Source organism: Lycium ferocissimum, chromosome 1 (assembly GCF_029784015.1).
Source record: "Lycium ferocissimum isolate CSIRO_LF1 chromosome 1, AGI_CSIRO_Lferr_CH_V1, whole genome shotgun sequence".
NCBI classification, from domain to species: domain Eukaryota; kingdom Viridiplantae; phylum Streptophyta; class Magnoliopsida; order Solanales; family Solanaceae; genus Lycium; species Lycium ferocissimum.
Window position 1 is genome coordinate 25,724,300 of NC_081342.1, and position 20,468 is coordinate 25,744,767.

General features: G+C 33.5%; 1 protein-coding gene and 1 pseudogene across 1 annotated transcript; one reads left to right on the forward strand and one right to left on the reverse strand.

Moving 5' to 3' along the window:
* Positions 1–2,067: 2,067 nt before the first annotated feature.
* LOC132063580 (uncharacterized) lies at positions 2,068–2,829 on the reverse strand. Its single transcript, XM_059456200.1, has 2 exons — positions 2,298–2,829; positions 2,068–2,192 (listed from the first exon to the last, which is right to left on the reverse strand). The coding sequence occupies exons 1-2, from the start codon at positions 2,827–2,829 to the stop codon at positions 2,068–2,070; spliced, it is 657 nt and encodes a 218-aa protein (XP_059312183.1).
* Positions 2,830–12,236: 9,407 nt separating this feature from the next.
* LOC132063590 (UDP-glycosyltransferase 1-like) overlaps positions 12,237–20,468 on the forward strand; it is a 15,279-nt pseudogene continuing 7,047 nt past the window's right edge.

A 20,468-nucleotide genomic window follows, 5' to 3' on the forward strand; every position in this document is an offset into this window, starting at 1 on the left:
ACAGATATAATCATCTAAGTATCCGGGGGTTTTTCTATCTCTACTAGATTGTCTTAAGACAGGAGGTGAAGGAATAGGAATATCAGGTGATGCTAGAGGAGAAGAAATAGGAACACGGTTAGAATGAGAAGAAGAAGAGGTAGATGAAGGGGAAAAACAGGAAACTGTTGAAGGGGAACTAGGCAGAGAAGAAGTAGGAGGTGAAACAGGATTTTGGAATGCGGAAACATCATTAGGATCTGAGATAGTAGAAGGAACAGGGAAAATGGGAACACTAGAGTTAATGGATTTGAATGGAAAAATAGTTTCATGACAAATCACATTTCTACTAATAAAAATTTCTGAGTCTTTAAGTTGAGGAGTTTATATCCCTTTTTTCCAATGGGGTAGCCAAGAAAAATACATGCATCAGCTCTAGGTTCTAATTTATGTCTTTCCTAACTCAAAGTAGATGCATAAGCAAGGCAACCAAAACCCTACAAATGAGAATAGGAAGGAGCAGTGCCAAATAGTAGTTGATATGGGGTTTTGAATTTTAAAACTTTTGAAGGACATCTATTTATCAGATATGTTGCTGTCATAACACAATCCCCCCAAACTTTAAAAGGTAGGTGAGATTGAAAAAGTAAGGCCCTAGACATTTCAAGTAAATGCTTATGCTTTCTTTCTACCACACCATTTGTTGTGGTGTGGCTACACAAGATGTTTGATGAATTATCCCTTGAGAAGATAGGAAATTAGAAGTTTCAAGACTTGAACCAAGTTCCCAAGCATTATCTGACCTAATGATTTTTGCCTTTTTAGTGAACTGTCTTTCAACCATTGCCAAGAAATTTTTCAGAGTAGGAAAAGCATTGCTTTTAGTAGTTAAGAGATATATCCAAGTTCCCCTACTAAAATCATCTACTATAGTTAAGAAGTATTTATACCCATCATATGTAGGGATGTGAAAGGGACCCCACGTGTCAATGTGAATAAGATCAAAAATCTGCTTAGAAGTAATATCACTAATAGGAAAAGGTAATTTGGATTGTCTAGCAAGAGGGCAAATATCACAAGGGACATCAAACTTTGAATTAACAGTAACAGAAATTTCATTGATATTTCTCATGTTGGACAAAGGCATGTGTCCTAGTCTAACATGCCACAACTTCTTGTTTACATCAAAAAAGGAAATACTAGATAAAGCAGTGGAAGAACTGCTGTTTGATTTAAGAACTGAATGAGAAACTCTACTACAAGCTCTACTAAAACTGGAAACATTAGGTTGATTACTCTGCAGCACATATAAACCATTTCTGGATTCACCAAGGACCATTGGGCTCTTCATAGAAGTCCCCCGCATAAAACAATATGAAGAAGAAAAAATTAGTAAATGATGAAACTGTTGGCAAAGCTTCTGAACAGATAAGAGGTTGTAGTGGAAATTTGGAACAAAAAGAACATGTGTGATGATAAAATGTGGAAAAAGTCTTACAGATCCTACATGTGTGACCTTCACCATCTGAGAATTAGGAAGTTTAACAAAAATAGCTCTAGGCAACATCTTAAGAGACATAAAAAAATCTTTATGAAAAGTCATGTGATGGCTTGCCCCTGAATCTATGATCCAAGAGTTGTGGCTAATTTCTTTGTGAGAAGTCTTAGAGTCAAAAGAGAAAGGCTTAAAACTTATACCAGCACAGTTTGCATTTGCTATGACCTCAGAATCACTCCTTTGTTCACCAGTTTTTCCTTGATTAAGCATCTGCATGATTTGATTTAGCTGCTCCTGAGTGAGTAACTTTCCAGATTCTGATGGTTCCATGTTATCATAGATCTGATTTGCTGCATTTTCCCCTGACATAGCCACATTACCCTGAGCAGAATTGTAATTCCTTGGTTTGTAGCAATCCTATAATGGGCTGGATACCCTTTAAGCTTATAGCACTGATCGATAGAGTGTCCTATCTTCTTGCAATATCTGCAAGTTATATTAGATTTCTTGTTATCATAGGTTCCTTTATGAGACCTGCTGGTAGGGAACTTAGGATCAAGGTAGTTGGGATTCTGTCCAGCAACAACAAATTATGAACTCTCATCAGGATACATAGGGGTGTTGTGAAATTCTCTCTGCTTTTCTTCTTGAACAAGCAAAGCATAGGCATTAGCAACAGTAGGCAAAAGGGAGATCTTCAATATATTATCTTTTGCTGCACAATATGAGTCATTAAGACCCATCAAAAACTGCACCAACCTTTCATCTTGTTTTTTTTTTTTTTTTTTTTTTATTGTCTTCTCTTTGGATCCACAGGTACAGTTGCAGCTGCAAATGGTGTAAATGTCAAGTGCATCAAGTTCATCCCATAGTCGTTTGATCTTTGTGTAATAGGCTGCTATGTCATTAGCCCCTTGCACAAGATCACTCAACTCCTTCTGGAGTTGAAAAAGCTTAGCACCACAACTTTGACTAAATCTTGCTTCTAAATCAGACCAAAGATCCTTGGTTGTAGAAGAGTATATCACACTCTCAGAAATTTCCCTTGAAAGAGAGTTCAAAAGCCATGAAATAACCATGTTGTTAGCTCTTCCCCAAGGCTTGTGCAGATCTGCATCATCAGTTGGTTCAGAAGTTGTTCCATCAATAAAACCATCCTTGTTTTTGGCTGTGAGAGCAGTCAATACCCCTTTCCTCCATCCAGCAAATCCTTTCCCATCAAAGGCTGTCTTGACAAGCAAAATTCCTGGGGAATCAGAAGGAGCAATAAAATAAGGATGAGAAGGTGAAATCAGTTCTTTTCCAGCAGTTGTAGCAACTGCTTGAATGGTTTCAGTTGTGTTTTCTCCCATAGTTAAAGAATGAAGGAATCATAGTGAAGAAGAAAAACGGAAAAAGGAAAAACAAGATTCAATTCTCCTGCTCTGATACCATGAAAGGAAAGAAAAAATGTAGAGAAAATTTTCTGTTGTATTTCACTTTGTATTATTTTCACTGTACATTCATAATTAAATAGCTAGCTAAAGAATGCGAAATTGCGGCTAACTATATATACACCTATCTCCTATTGGTTTTCTATGTAACAAACTTCTAAATGAAACAAAAGAAAAATACAGAATTGCATATACAGAAAGTTCTAGACTATGTACACGTAAAGATCCTCTACAGCTGTGTTTGAATGGAAATGAGCACGTGAGCTTCTTTGGGCTTCAGATGAAAACAGAAATCATGTGGGCTTGAGCTTAAACATTTCATACAGGCCCAATGGGTATCCGTATTCAACCCAAAACAAATGTATCCATTCATATTTTTATGTATTTCAAAGTCAACGGACAAACCAAAAATATTCAACCTAGTTGTCATCGAAAACCTTCTTCTTCTTGTTTATCTTGCCGATCACCGGAAATATCATCGGAAAAATATTTCTCACCAACATTAAGAGATACCTTTTCAAATGTAATGTGCTTATTCCTTTATGTCCAACTATGGAAATGGAAACATAGAATAAGCTATCTTACGCATTGCCAAAATTTTATCTTTTGTTTCGTGGAATTTCCCATGGCTTTCCTGCTCTTTTTTTCCAAGATACAGAAAGCTAGTTTAATGGAAATGCCAGTAACTTTATTACATGGGATGCATATGCGAACCCCGCAACAATCCAACCCTTATTTTATAATTTTATAATGTCAAATTATGTTTTAAGACCTTATATAAATCAATAATACCATTTGAGACTTGTCGACATGGTTTGACTGGGACCAGAGGGGTTTGGGGTGAGTTTCGACATCATTTTGAACTTGACTGTTGTAAATTTTCTATTGGTACATCGTCGTTCGTGATCGCGGCCCCCTAACGCGATCACCCTGAAGGGGTTTTGGTGAAGATTCACGATTTGGGTCCATGTGCGCGATCGCGCTGAAAGAGTTCTTGTAAAGTTTCGCGATCATTCTGAAGGAAAATTCCACTGAACCGCGATTGCAGCCCCCTAATATACGTGATCACGTTAAAGGGGTTCTGGTAAAGCTTTGCTATCGCAGTCCCAAGTGCGCGATCGCGTTGAAGGAGTTCTTGTAAAGCTTCGCAATCACGGTCGCATATGCGTGCTCATACTGAAAGAAAATTCCACTGAACCGTGGTTATATATGCTGAAAAACTGGTTCAAGTACAAAATGTGAGATTTTCAAGAACGTTGTCATTCTTTCACCATTCACGGACGAACTAGTAACGAGATTGATGATTTTGACATGGGATTCTCATAAAAACTCAAAGTAATGATTCTACTCTTACCCATAATGATTATACATGATTTATTCAAAGTTTTACAATTAAAATATGAAACTTGATATTGGAATTTGGAAAATTTTGGACTAAGCCCTATTGGTGAATTGATGATTAAAGCTAGTAAATAAAATCCAATGGAAATTTAATTAAAGGATTGGACTCGTGGGGCTATGGGTAACCCAAATACGATTTTGGTTTCAAGGTTTGACCATGTGGGCTCAAGGTTGACTTTTTAATTCAGTTTCAGTTGTCTTTGACCTAGATTGTGATTAAATTATGAAATTATGGTCAATAAAATTAATTGACATTAAGTATTCTTTCGAATGGAGTTCAACCGTTTGAACGGTTCCTGACATGGAAAAATATTTCTTGAATGTTAAAGTTAAGCTGGACCTAGGTAAGTTATGACTTCGACCTCAATGAGCAAATTTTACCAAATTGAACTTGTTTACTGTATATATAAGGTGACGAGTATACATGCGAACACTGAGTATTAATATGTGGGACATATTATTGCTACTTGTTGGTCATTACTTGCTAAATCAGTGAAATAATTTAAGATGCATTTTTATATGCTAGTATAATATTGTGGGCATCCATTACATGTTGGTTTAACATTATATGTATGTCGGATTACATGTTTTGACTGATTTAGTTATGTATTGTACATCTGTACTTTCATTTTTCATGTGTTGTTGACATCTGAGTTGACCACACGAATTGAGTGTCACAAATCGGTGTTGGGCTTAGGATGTATCAATTATCCATTGCTCGGATATTGCATGTGGATTAGATCCTTTCATCATGAGTCACTTGTCTTGGAGAGCCCTTGATAATGTGCACACATGTATAAATGGTTGAAACTGTTAGTTTCAGTGTAGATGTTGAATCTTTATCATGTATATTGATTTTGAAAAATTATCTGTGCTTTTTCATTAATTGCTGATGTTGCGTATATTTAATTTATGTAATTTTTGTGCTACATGTTTATTAATATGTATATTTTATTACACAAGTTTAAAAAACAAGTATCTTCGATATGACTCTTGCCACTACTTATATGGATACAGTCGATGATACTTAATAAATACTCCTCGTACTCATTTGATTTTCTTTCTTGCACTTTATGTGAAGATTTGGATATGAGCACCAGTGTAGCTAGAAAGTGAGCTCTGAAGTTTGCTTGATATTCCAGTAGTGAGCTATCAACTTGTTCGTGGTAGATTGGGTTTTCATTTCTATTTATTTCCATACAAACGAATTATGTATTTCATTCGAGACAACATTGTATTATTCTACTCTTAGATGCTTAAAATTACTTTTACCAGTTTTTGGGGGATTGTTAGTTATACTTTCACGTTGTATTACCTTGGAAATTATTTATCTATGTTATTTCCATATCTTAACACTTTATTTTCTAATGATTGAGAATGCGTCAATTGTATATGATTTTTTTGGTTCACGTAACAGAGATGTCGAATGCCATCACGGTAGATGAGTAAGTTTGCTCGTGACAAAGTGGTATTAGAACTCTAAATTTTTAGGTTGTTATGAACAATGTTTAGTAGAGTCTCATTTATCAGTATAAATATGTATGTACTTATCTTCAAGATACTACAGTGACATTTAGGAAACTTCCCTTGCTTTCTTTCTTTCTTTGTCGTGGTGAGTAGGAGGTTGTCTTTGGTGCTAAGTACACTATTGGAAGCAAGGGCAGGCCTAGAGGACAGGTTGGGGTAGAGGCCTGAGCTCACACAGTTACTCAAACTAAGTCTAGAGCACCAATGACTACTCGTGAATAAGGCTGTGCTGCTAGATTTTCTCAGTTGATCCACCAATAGTTCCAAAGGTTCACCGGGGTGGATTCAGGTTGAGAATGGGTTTGTTGCTATACCTGTTACGGTTCACTTTTACGCGGGTGCATAAAGCCTACTAAGAGGTTGTTGGGGCTCTAAATAAATTTTAGTATTTTTAGAGTTGCCACCTAATTTATTAAGGGAAATTAGGAAAATCGTGTAAAAAGGATTTATCAAACAAGAGAAAAATCCTTTTAAAACTAGAGTTTGAAGTAAGAGTTCTAGTGATCCCCTAGAGAAGGTTTTAAGCACCCTCGTATTAAGGATCCGTAGAATACGTTTGACTTACGAGCTTAAATGTGTGATTATTATAATTACTTGCTTAAAAATATTTACTTTATGCAAAATGTCATGCTTATCATAAATTTAAAATTCCGACAAAATGTCCCCCTTAGAAAAGAGGGTTTTTGGTTTCAAAAATCCATACAAGTGTTCAACTCACTTCATTTCCTAACCAAGACACACTCGGGATTTCTCCCGAGTAGAATCGCTACTATTTTAGTCCTAATGATATGAGTTTAGTTCTTATAGGTTTTATTACATATATATAAGAAAATAGGTGAAGTATATCTCCCTTTTTTGTAATATAAGTATATAATGGAAAGGGAAAATATATTAAGTCCAATTTTAGTCACATTGAAGCTCATATATTTGAAACATATTCCACACCAAAGCCATCTTACCCAAAATCAGTCCAAGTATATATCGCTTTGTTTTAACCTTTTAAATTGGGCTTTTGGCCCAAAAATACTTTTATTCTTTTTATGAAAATTTTCCAAGTCTATACAAGTCAACCACAAAATCATTTTAACTTGAAAAATCTGCATTTTCAGCTTCCCATTTTATCTTCGATTTGAACCCAGTTTTGAAAGTGATTCTGTCCAGATCATTTTATTGCCCATAACAACTTTAAGTTCATTTTATCTCAGTCTCGTGTACCTTAAGGCCCAAAAAGAAACAATTGCAACATTTCTGATTAAAAGGTTTTGAAGTAGGCTTAAGGCCTAAAACTTAACATTTTCAGATTTCTTGTAAGGAGCGGAAAGCCCAAAACTTAACTTAGCTCCGTCATCATTTAGACTCTATCCGAAACCTCAGAACCAGTTTTTAGATTCAAGAAAAACATAGGAAAGTTTAAATATCAACTTCATGTATAAGCTAGAATTTAGCCAAGTTTGAAAAGCATTTGAGTGACTTCCTAATAATACTAAGCGTTTTTCCTAAGTTCTAAGCATTCATAAGGGTTTCAATATGTACAAGTATTTTTATATATACATTACAAATATGCAAGTAGGAAATAAATGAGGAAAGGTTTAGGCTGGTGGGCCTACCTAAGACCACCAGTTGCCTATTTTCCCCCATAGGTCAGCCTTCGATAATATTAGCTTCCCTTTCTCTTTTGCGGACTCGATAAAAAAAGAAGGTTGGGCCTCAGGCCTGATAGGTTTCAGGCAGAAGAAAATGGCCCAAGTGGCCCGTGAAGAAGTCCCATGCAAGCAAAGACGGAGAAAAGGGTAAGGCAAAAGTCATAGATAGCCCCCTAAATTTTGCCACATTTTCCTCTGGGGTACCTAAACCGAGGGTTGTACCTATTGGGTACCTAAACCAGTCCAAATTCGATCCTATTGGGTACCTTTTGCCTACGTGGCGCAGCAATTAGGTTCACTTTTTGTTGGGCGCGTGGACAACCCTTTTTTTCCTTAAATTTTTTTTTCTTGATTAAATTTTTACTTCTTTTAAATAAAATTTAATAGATAAATAAATAAAAAATAACCCACCGTCCACCCCCCCTCCCGCATCTATCCCCTAACCCCACCCCGCCCCTTCTCTTTCGCCCACTCCACTGTACGTTCTCCTCTTTTCTTATTCTTCTTCTTCCTTTTTTTTTTTCTTTCCTCTCCCTCTTCTTCTTCTTCTCCACTGTATGTTCTCCTCTTCTTGTTCCTTTTTTTTTTTTTTTTTCTTCTTCTTCTTCTTCATTATAACACTTCTTTTCTTTTAATTATTTATATAAAATTAATTTGTGAATTGGATGTTATTTCTTACCACCATTTTCTTTGTCCTTTTTAGATCTAAAAAGTAACATTACCATCTTATTCACCGGAAAAAATGGGGATTCACCATTACTATGCCTTTTTTTTTTTCTTTTTTTTTTTTAATTTTTTTATCTCACCTTTCATTGGTTAACTTATTTAAAGACATTGATAGACCTAAATAAGAGAAGAAAAGGGGAATAAATTATTGGTGGGGTGGGGGGACGACGGTTGGGGGTGGGGGGGAGGGACAACCAGTGGTGGTGCGGCGGCCGGTTGGGGGGGGGGGGGATGAGGAGTTGGAGGGGGTTGTATAATTTATTTTTTAATTATTATTATGGACCCCCCACCGCCACATGTCATGTTTTCATTTGACAAAGTTGCCACGTCATGGAGAGTGTAATACACTCTCCTAATTTTGCTGATTATTGTGAAAAAGGTACCCAATGGGAACTAAATTTAGACTGGTTTAGGTACCCAATAGGTACAACCCTCGGTTTAAGTACCCTAGAGGAAAATGTGGCAAAGTTTAGGGGGCTATCTATGACTTTTGCCAAAGGGGAAATATGGTTAGAGGATATCTATGCTTATCTACTTAAGTCAATAAGAACTCAAATATGGATGCATGTAAATCACATATCCATATATATGAAAAATATTCAAACTTCATACAGAGGGATAAAATAAACATATGAGTCCAAACAGGCAGGAAATTCTAAAGGACAGGCCTAAACATGCGGAATTATAAAGGTAGCAGACGCAGTTCAGAATTAGATATACAAAGGCAGGCCCAGAAAATGTTACCCAAAAACAGTTAATTTGAAATTTTCATCTAGGTCCAATTGATATATACAACATGCATGCTTTCCTATTTAGGCTACCAAATATATACACATCATGTAGGTTCGTTGTATACCAACTTCATGTAAGAGCATTCAATAAGTATACAAAGTATACCTCCCTATATACACAGAGTGTATACAGAACATGTATACCCTGTATATTTCACATATACCAGCAATAATATCAACTCATTACAAGGTAGGAAAGAAAAGTGGCCATAACACAGGGCATGTCAAGCATATCAAACCATACATGTATCATGTCTACTATATTTGACCCCTATTGACTTATAAAATGTTGTGTATACATTTATTGACATATCTGACAAGAGATTAGGTGGTGAGGTCATGCAGACTCAACAAACTTGTAGGCATTGATGACCAAAGTAGCATGACCAGCAGTAAGCAGTTTCACATCAAAGACATAACTTCCACTAACAAGATGGGTCACAGTCTTGGGGGGAAAAGAACAAGTTTCATTGACTTCCTAGGTTTATAAGTTTTACAAAAAAAACAGGTTAGCATACACAGGCTTTAGAGGATAAATAAACAATCTCACCTAAACTACCTTTTTCTCATGTTATTCCTCGAGTGACTGAACAGGATACTATTCACTTAATCAGGCAAGTAGTAATCAAGTCTGGGTGAAGCTAACCCCTCTTATCTCATTATATTCACAAGGGGCATAATCATGATTATTTAAAACTTAGCTAAATGTATGTATAGTTATTCATTTGGACAAAGGAAAAGAGAGAGGGTTATGCATGATTCTGAGTACACAACAGCCATATAAGACCACACTATAGGACTTTTGATGACTTATTTAGCAAACACCACCACTAAGACATTTTAGCAAGTGAGTATCCACTCCTAACAAGGTATGAACACTTCTAACTTACATACAAAAAGCAGGTTTGCCATAAATAGACAAGAAGACATCAAGGATTAGGTGCATGATGGTTAAATGAGCAGCAACTTATCAAAGAATACATGTAAGGTTTCAAACCAGTTTTCAACAAGGGTATATATAGGCTAGCAGATAAACATTTTCACAAATATGCATGCAATGACAACTAAGCTCATGAAGGGACTACTGTAGACATAATCAGGCAAAGATTTAGGCATGAGTAGATGCGCAGAGGTCTCAATGATATATAACTGATATCAATTAGTCATGATTGATACTTAGATAGGCTATATCAAATAAACTTCAACAAGCACATGGTCTTGGATAGTGTCTCTGCTTAAGCAAACTAGAGATATGCTAATGACTGGATGGAATGCCACTATAAGATTTGCTAACATGCTAAACTATCACAACAAGATATGCCATCAAATTGTACTGAATCAAAATAGAATAAGTATGTGCTAAATCATACTGAATCAAAATAGAATAAGTATATGCTAAATCATACTCAACAAGATTTAATAAACACATTTGATCAATTAACACAACTGCAGCCCTGGGCTTAGCTTATAACAAATGATATTGCAACAGAAAACCAAATCACACCAACTGAAATTAACACAGACACAACATATACCCTTGATATGAACTCATTAAACCAAGGAACTAGTGCACAAGTTAAGTTGACTATCCAGCCTATGTATATTAGTTAAATATGAAGACCAACTTGTCAAATTCTTAACCTTTGGGCATCCTGAACCATTCTAAGTTATTATTTTACTAATAATCAACTTTTCCATCAACTAAGCAGGGTAGTCATACCACTTTTCTTAACAAGTAACCACAATGAGCTGGATAAACACATTTACATAGAAGGAAGGTTAGACTGAACAGACAGATTCAAACAAACATGTTGTATTCACCTATCAATTAGCAACACTAAGCCTAACCTTGAAAATTAACACACAGGGACTTTCTTGAAATAAACTGAACAGGGCAAAACAAACACATCATACTTAAAGATTACCATAATTGACTAAATAATTACATCAACCAATTAAAGATGATCTAAACCTGAGCTAAACAGGGATTAACATGCTTCAGGGGTCAAAATTAACCTAAGCTAAACATATATCTACTTAAAATAAACTAACTAATATCAGAACGATCATAATATATAAACATATAAACCAGCTAACATGTTGCACTAAACATGCTCAAGCTAAACCAAACACCTAGAGTACAACTAATCAATTAAAGATCTAAACTAACACATAGCCAACTAAACAAACTAAAAGCAGATCACATAAAAAGCTGATTAAGAATAGCAGATCACATAAAAAGCTGATTAAGAATAAGTAACTACCAAAAATAACAAAAGGAGAGTAAATTGCCTTTGTGGTGTGCAGCCAAATGTCGAGAATGGATTTGAAGCTCCTTTTGCCTCTCCACCCAGAACTCAGCCACAAACAACAAAAAGAGAAAATTTTAAAACTTAAACTTACTTGAATAATTAAAGGTTTCTGCAAAAATATGCTAAACCCTAGGTAATTCGAGTATTTTGAATATGTAATTTAAAAATGTTTATTAATTGAACATTCCCAATCATGGCAAAATTATAAATATGGGCTAATTATCTAATTCAAACACAACCAATAGGTAAAGCTAAGGGCCTAAATTGCAAACATAGCCTTAATTGCTCCAAATCATGAAATTGGTTATTTCAATCATGGTCATAATTGACAAATCAATTGATTATTTCAATTGTCGCAGCAATTGATCATATGATGAACAATTTTCAAATATAACCACGATTAAGAGTCTAAATAATGATGATTAATTTTGAAATTTGTAAAAATGCAAATTGATTATGCAAATAATCAACAATTGAGAAGTAAAATGATTGTTTATTTAATTAATCAAATTTCTTGAATTAAACGGAGTAAAATATTTGTCAATTTCATACTTGACAGTTTAAGCAATTAATTGAATAATTGTTTGAATTATTTTCTGATTAATTTGACAAGTACTTTAATATTAATAGTAAAAATATGTAAAATATTTTAAATGACTTACAATAAATATTTGCATTAGTTTTGCCAAATGAAACGGCAAAATATTATCGAAATAATTTTGTAAAAATCATTTTGGCTCATGAAATCACATTTCACTCCATTTGAGATCCAAGAATTCCAGGTAATTAAATAAAATTATGGAAGGTAAAAAATTAGAGACTCCATAAGACTTCATGGATCGATGTGAGAATATATTGTCTACCAAGGGGTTGGTTGAGTCACATGGGTTGGAGATTACATTTCAATTCATTGGCATGACTATGCTATGGTGGAGATCTTATGCGAGAAGTTTACCGGCTGGTTCACCTTCGGTCACTTGGGCTCAGTTTGGGTGGTTCATTTCTTGAGAAGCTCATCCCAGCTAGTAGGAGGGACGATATACCAACAATTTGAGAAGCTCATCCAGAGTACCATGATTGTGATTAAGTATAGGCTGAGGTTCACAAAATTGTCACTCTATCTTGATTCCTACAGACATCAGGCAGGAATACTCGTGGAACCCTTGGATATGGAGGCAAGTTCTTTCTTAACCTGGTAAACCCTAATCCCACTCGGATATCCATATATGTCTTTCAATTTCATCCAAACATCTTTGGAATGTTGACAGTAAAGGACACTTTTACGAATTACTAGAAAAAGAAAATCGTGAATCCAGAAGATCACCATGGTGTTACCCCTATCCCATTCACGAAAGACATGAATTCAGAGATGCCTCTCATAATCAGGCCGAATGAAGGACAATTTATTCTTACCGGGAAGAGTAATAAGCATTCTCCTTCGCCAATCACTATAAATAGTTCCATAAAAAACACTTCTAACTATTGAAAGCCCCAAATTATCCGGGGCCGGGGGATGAATATAAAAAGGATGACCATGATCAATTTGTGACATCAGACGGATTAACATAACCAGAATGAGAAGAGATTGTTAGAAATGCACTTTGGGCCTAATTCTAACTACAAAAACTAGTTCAAGAGGTGAGGATTGTTCAGGAGGCCTCTATATAAAGGAGTCTAATTTCCTCGTCTAACCCGATGTGGGACTCAACACCCCTGCACCGCCAGGACTAGATATCTGGAGCATGAATAATAGAAGATGGGAAACCCAACATCGTATAACAATTAATTGGGATGATCGACTCTGATACCACGTTAAAACTCACCGGAAACTCAATTTTATGGAGTGAAATTTTGTGTTCTTAGAGATAAACAAAGAGAATGAGGAGAAGATATTTTGTGCGAGCAGTAAAAATGAGCATCCGAATCATCACCATCAAGGTTAAAGTTCAGATAGCCAACCAGATGAGCTACTAAGATGCCCTCCTTCCAGAGTTGAATCTCTACTATTATATACAAAGTTAGTTGGGACGAGTATTACAACTCACCAGTACAAAAATAAAGGAAAAACTATAGAAACTACCCATCTAAACCTTATTAATTATCCGTATATGCCCATGCCAAAAGTAATTATCCTAAATATCCATTTTGCATGTGCCCTATTCCTTTAAAGCAAGCCTGGGAAAAAATGGCTACCAACAATTATACAAAAATAGAGGACTTTTATCATTCGGTACTAACTTATCTTCTTGGCTAGCTACTGACAATTATACAAACATAGCGGACTTTCCCATTAGGCACTAGGTTATCTTCTTGTTTCTTTTTTGTCTTTTCCCGTTCTTATTTTTTTTTTTTTTTTCAAAGACACAAACAAAATACAATGTTAAAAATATGAGCTAGCTATTTTTAGACTAATAAAAATATAGAAAAACTAAATAATTAGACTATAACAAGAAATAATTAAGAAAAATACTAAAGTCACTATCTTATTTATTAAAATTGAAATTAATAGAAAAATAAATTTTTATATAAAAAATTACAAATGGAAACAAAACTTATATCTAAGATATGACTATAGCTCTTTATGTTTTTCACAAGTGAAATTGCTAATAATGATATAAAAATTAAAGTATCAAAATTAAACTTAAACTCTATTTTTTTGGTATTATTTGTAACATTTTTTTTTTGAAGAAATGAATTTTTCCTCTATGATATCATGTCTGTATATGGTATATACCAAAGGGTATCATAGAGGAATGAGAAGTGTTTTCTGAAGGAACGAACCAGTCTTATATAAAAACTTGTTAGTATATGATATATACTATGTGAGCATCATAATATACTACAAGAGTATTCTTCAATTGCTACTGGTGTGGTATACCATATGCTAGAATAAGTTATTGTATAATAAAAATAAATAAAAAGATGTATTATATCAGTTATTTTTTTATTGATATGGGAAAAAAAAAAGAACAAATATAAAGAAGTCAAAGGTGTATAGAACAAGATTATGAAGAAAAATGAAATAAAGAAAAAAATTATTTGAAAAAAATAAAATTAGAAAAGGAGAAAAAAGTAAAAAGAGGAAATGAAAGGTCAAAAAAGAGAAAACATGTATAATGTATAAGTTATCATAATAACTGATTTAGAGAAAAACAAAACAAAAATTAAAAAAAGGTTAACGAATATTTACTATTTCATTTTTTTTTTGTATAGCAAAAAAGAATAAAGAAAAGGAGCAAACAAAAGTGAATGAAATTATATATGGAGAAAAAAAGAAATAAAAGAAAAAAGAATTTGACGAGGCTAAAGTGCTTAGGAAAATTCGCGCGTACTCTGTCAAATTCTAATATAGTTTAAGACATCGTCCCACTGAGATTGGAACCACCTAGGCTACAAATGTGTTTGTCTTGGTTACTATTTGAAAGAATCAAATTGATGAAAGGAGAGTTTTTGAAAATTATAAATTACTTAAAATAAACAAATAATTTATTAGAAAATTTAAAAAGAAAAATTTGAGAGTCGTTGAATCCACTCGGTACAATTATAATAAAATCTTATTCTAGTAAATTCCACAAAAGAATAGGAAAACTTATTTGACTTGACTTGTGTTATGAGGAATAAAGACTTCTTGCGATTAACCCTTAAATCAATAAACTTATTTGAGTCAGTCCCTCCGTGAGAATTAGAACTGAAAGAAATAAATAGAGACCCTCAAATCATTAAACTTATTTGAGGCAATCCTCTGTGAGAATTAGGACCAAAAGAAATAAGATAACAATTTTAAACCAATAAAATTATTTGAATTAATCCCTCCGTGAGAATTAGGACTAAAAGAAATAATATTGAGATTTTTGAATAGATAAACTAGCTTGAATTGAGAATTAGGACTAAAAGAAGCAAGACCAAAGATTTGAATATCAAGACATGAAAGAATTAAAGTAAATATAATTATTATAACATCATACCAAGCTTCTTCGACTATCCCAACAAAAAGAAACTACTCCATTAAGGAGTATATAAGAAAGAAATTAAAAATAAAATACTACTCCTACAAATATATCTATCTATATTATTTTAAAAGCATGAATATAAATGTTGGTTGACCAAAATATCCTTCAAATATTGAACGACTTTTATACCCTTTTAAGTTGAAAATTTTTCTTAAAAAAATTTCATATTGCATAAAATTGTGATTAGTTAGTACGTGATCCTAATTTCTGTTGGATAAGAATACTAGACAAAGAAATTGCATGTAATTCTAATACCAACTCCTAATATTACTCAGCGAGAGTGCATATAATGTCCTACGACTACGAGAATACAATTTACATGGATATAACTCCTAATTTAGATGGATGCTTTTTATAGTGCTTTTTCTCAGTTTATGGATAGAAACATTTTACCCAAATATGAAGGCATTAACATATTGTAACTGATCACTCTTAACATGTTTTTCCCCTTTCTCCCTTGGTTGGTGACAGCTTCAACGGACATGGAGGGATATAAAACGAAAACCTTTCCGCCTTAGTGCTTGAAACTTTTGACTGTTGGTGAGTAGAATCTTACTATAGGCCGAGGTCCTGCTCTCTATCAGTATGTCAAAGTCAAATTGAAAAGGCTGGTAAGCTGAAAAGTCACTCATGTTTCCTACTGCCATTGTATGTTATGTTAATACGCTTACCTTTTATTTTTATTTTTTAATAATATTTGTTTGATATGAACCGATCAACATAATAAGTGAGGATTCATATAACCGATCTCAATCTGCTTGGAAGAGAAACATTGTTCTATTATATTTATTTGTCCAAATACCCCTTGTTTCCCTAAAATTTCAAGAGTTTTATAATTTAATGGGAGAAAATTGTAAGCTGTGGGGAAATCCATCACTTTCTTGACTCTTTAGTCATTATTACAGATTACTTTTTAAGTTTTTTTTACCGAAATATCGTCCTTGCACTTTTGGTCAAGTTTTTTTAATATCGACAAGTATAGCGCTATATCTTTCATGTTTCTTTTAAAAGTTTAGTTTCGTACAAACTGGTAAGTATTTTTTTTTTTTTTTCTGTGAAAAAGAAGACTAATCCGCTTTAAAAACTGTGGATGTTCTTCCTAACAAATAACCCGCGGGACCAGCCACATTATTGTGAAAGACCCATTATTGATTTTGGTTAAATCACGTAATGTTTGGCTTGCAAAAATTAGATGATCGATAAGGAAGAAATAAGAGATAAACGTAATCCACCAATTTTTATACGTTAAAGTAGTCTTCCAAATAAATAATTCCATATTGAATAAGGTTATAATTTTAGGACTTTAAAACAAATTAGTGATTTTATTTAAAACAAACTTTGGGTGATTATTGCGAATTTGTATTCATGCTTGGATATTATTTATGCTTGATAGTTCCTTTTGATTTTGGTTTACAATTGCAATTTTCACATGAATACGTTTAGTTTTTATTAAATTATTTTGTATTAATTGTTGTATTTCTCTAGTTACTTTTTCGAAGGACTCTAAATTTGAACTACATTGATTACGGGTTATACGATTCTTTGTTTAAATAGAATGCATTATGATTTTTATATAACTCTTTGTGTTTTGTATTGTTAGCTCGTGCATTGTGTTGGATTCATATGGAACTAGAATTTTTCCTCACTCAAAGTTTGAATTCTTTTAGAAAACAACCAAACATAACAACAACTTCATAGGTCTTTTATGGCTCCAGCTTTGAGAAGGTAAGCATAATTAGTTTATAGTTTAAGATTAATTTCATTCTTTTCTTACTACAAGGAGTTACTAGACATAGGGTAAAGTGTAACACGATAAAACATGTATACCATGAAAGGCAGGGATTTTCAACACTTTTGTATCTGCAAATGGCAATAAATAAATATATGGTCACTTAATCTTTACTATTGAATTATGTTAGTCGTAACATGTTTCTATATGGAGAAAAAGAAGAAAATAATAGATATCGAGAACACCAATTTCGAAGAAGTATTAACTATTAAGTAGATACAATTCAGTACTATAGTAATAGTTTTATAACTCATAAAATAAATGTATATAATTATAAATAATAATATCTAAAAGTTGTTACTATGATTGAGATTGACTAAGAATAATGTGCAACTGCACGTTTATAGAGACTAGTATATAATATAAAGCTACGCAGAGACAAGGTGATATGACACCTCTCTATGGCCTCCATTCAATTTTTTGGCATCTTAATTCATTTTTTTTATTTAAAAAAAAAATTATTATATTCATGTAGTTAAACAAAATTCAATACAAGCATAAAGATTACTTATTGCAATTAAATGATCAACATTCACATGTTACATAGAAAAAAAAAAACGTTAAGCAGCATATAACCAATGGAAAAGGGCCAAATATACCCTTGTACTATCGGAAAAGGGTCAAATATACCTCTCGTTATACTTTGGGTTTAAATATACCTCTGCCGTTATACTATTGGTTCAAGTATACCCTCCTCCGTTAAAGTTGTCCAAAGTGGACATCCTCTTTGGACAACCAATCCTACGTGACGCTAATATTTGATGAGGTGGATGCTACGTGGCATGCCACCTCACCACCCCTAACCCATTTTATCCCTCCCCTCTATTTTGTTCTTCCACAACTAAAATTTAATTTTCCTCCACCAACATTGGCACAACTAAGAATTGAGAATTTTGGCACTTACATAAAGGGAGAATTCTTTCGGCACAATGATAAGAACTGACATCGTCAATGGAATTACCAAGGTATACCTTGTCCTGACCAATAAGATAGACTTGTATTTCTATTGCTGCTTATGAGATAAGGTAGAAACAGTCACATTAATTTCCAAAAGAAAAAAGAAACACAAAATAAGGGGATCCTCTTCACCTCTGACTCATTTGTTAAAGCAAGTTAACGCCCAAACAAAAAAACAATGGAAAAAACAAGGATCAAAGATGATTGATTCAAAACAGTGTACAACTGCTTATACCCAGAAGAACCATCCCATTAGCACTAAAAATATATATATATATATATATGCTCCTTAAAAGCTCAATCCGAATCAGAGGAATATTGATAGGGCTTCAGTGTCGTTACCATCTTAGATAGATTCCCAAATCTTAATTCTCGGAACATGGTCCTAAAATCATTCCATCTTCACATTCCAAATTTCTGCATTTCCCACTTCTCCGTCTTGATGTAAGTGCCAAAATTCTCAATTCTTAGTTGTGCCAATGATAGTGAAGGAGAAGTAAATTTTAGTTGTGGAAGAACAAAATAGAGGGGAGGGGTAAAATGAGTTACGGGTGGTGAGGTGGCATCTGCACGTGGCATCCACCTCATCAAATATTAGTGCCACCTAGGATTGAATGTCCACTTTGGACAACTTTAATCGGGAAGGGTATATTTGACCCAATAGTATAACGGCAGGGATATATTTGAACCCAAAGTATAACGAAGGGTATATTTGGCCCTTTTCCGATAGTACAAGGGTATACTTGGCCCTTTTCCATATAAACAATCATATATAAAAAAATTACTTATTGCAGTTAAATGTTCAACATCCACACGTTAATGCAAGAAAACATTCCAATAATAGCTTTTGGACCTTTCATATTCCTTATTTATAGTGGACAAATGAATGCCTGGAGCCTCCATTTTGAGGCAATACTAAACCACGTAATGAGGTGAGTATTAACTCTCATTACTTGCTCCCCTATTGTAACTTACATCTCATTTAAATCCATTAAAGACCTTTAATTACCAAATACTACATTTAAATATCAAGATAAAGAACAAGTACACAACTCATATTGATTAGGAACAAGACGGGACTAGGTTGAAATTAGAAAAGACAAGACTCTAAGAATTATTTTCCCGGCCAGGTTCCTTCCCTTATCTATTATCTCGCTATTCATAATTTCTCCCTACGATTTTGAGTTTTATAGTCTGGATGGGTTGTGGTAAGAAACTAGGAGATGAAACCTTTATCGAAATTAAATTTGATATGTTTTTGTTCAAGGAGGATATTTACATTATGGAAGGGTATTATGAGTTCTTAGAATTTAATAAATGGGCTTTAAGATTATACTTCTAATGTCCATTTAAAAAGAGGTTTTGAATTATTATTTTCTTGTAAAGTATTTCTTATGGCTCCTTTCCTTCCATTCTAGATTTTTCTACAAGCTATATTTTGGTGACATCAGATCTACTCAAATGATATGTATAAGGAAAAAATTGACATAGATATATTAGTAAAATTTAATTAGTTGTGTTTTACCTTTTGATGCAACAGTAAAGAAAATGAAAAATGAGTATCTTTTTTCCCTTCTGATTTATGAGCAACCTTTTGTCTCTTTTGATTTAGGAAAAATATCATTTTCAAGAAAAAGTAGTAGCATGAAAGAGGGACAAAAAGGAAAAGACATACATATTTTTTTGAAAATTAGTGCTTAAAGACATAAATATAGATCTTGTATCTATTATTAAGAGTATGTAGGTTCATTTCAATATGTAGGTTCATTTCAATTTAATTAAAAAAAAGTTGTTGTTCCCTTTGTGTTGATATTGGTGTTTTTAATTATTTCGAAGATTATTTTGTCGAGTGAGGAACCACATGAATAGTTTCTATTATGTTGTAACTTACTTAAGTTTAGGTGTCCTTTCAATTAGGCATTATTATTTTATAACTTTAATTTGAGGTTTTACTTTAAAGGAGATTTGGTAAATTAAGAGTTTAGATATGAATTTATAGGTGAGAATTAGTTTTTGTCATGTTTCTTTTTCTTTTATATCGACTAATTTATACAAAAAGTTGCCTCACTGATATATTTTTAGGACCGCGCGAAGCGCAAACAAATTTACTAGTATAAATAAAAAGAAGAGAAATAGAGCAAAGACTATTTCTTATGTCTTTCTCAAGATTGGTGTCACGCCCCGAACCATGGCCTGGGCGTAACACGGCACTCGGGCCTTGCTTGCATGTGTCCGAACGAACCTCATGGCTTGCTTGTCAACATGGGCATCAAAACAATATATCTATATGATGCAATTTAAATAAATCATGAAAATATAATTTGCGGAATAAAGTCTTGAAATTATCTCATAGCGTACGAAAATTCATGAAAACGTAATAGTCTGCACAAACATGAAAGCAT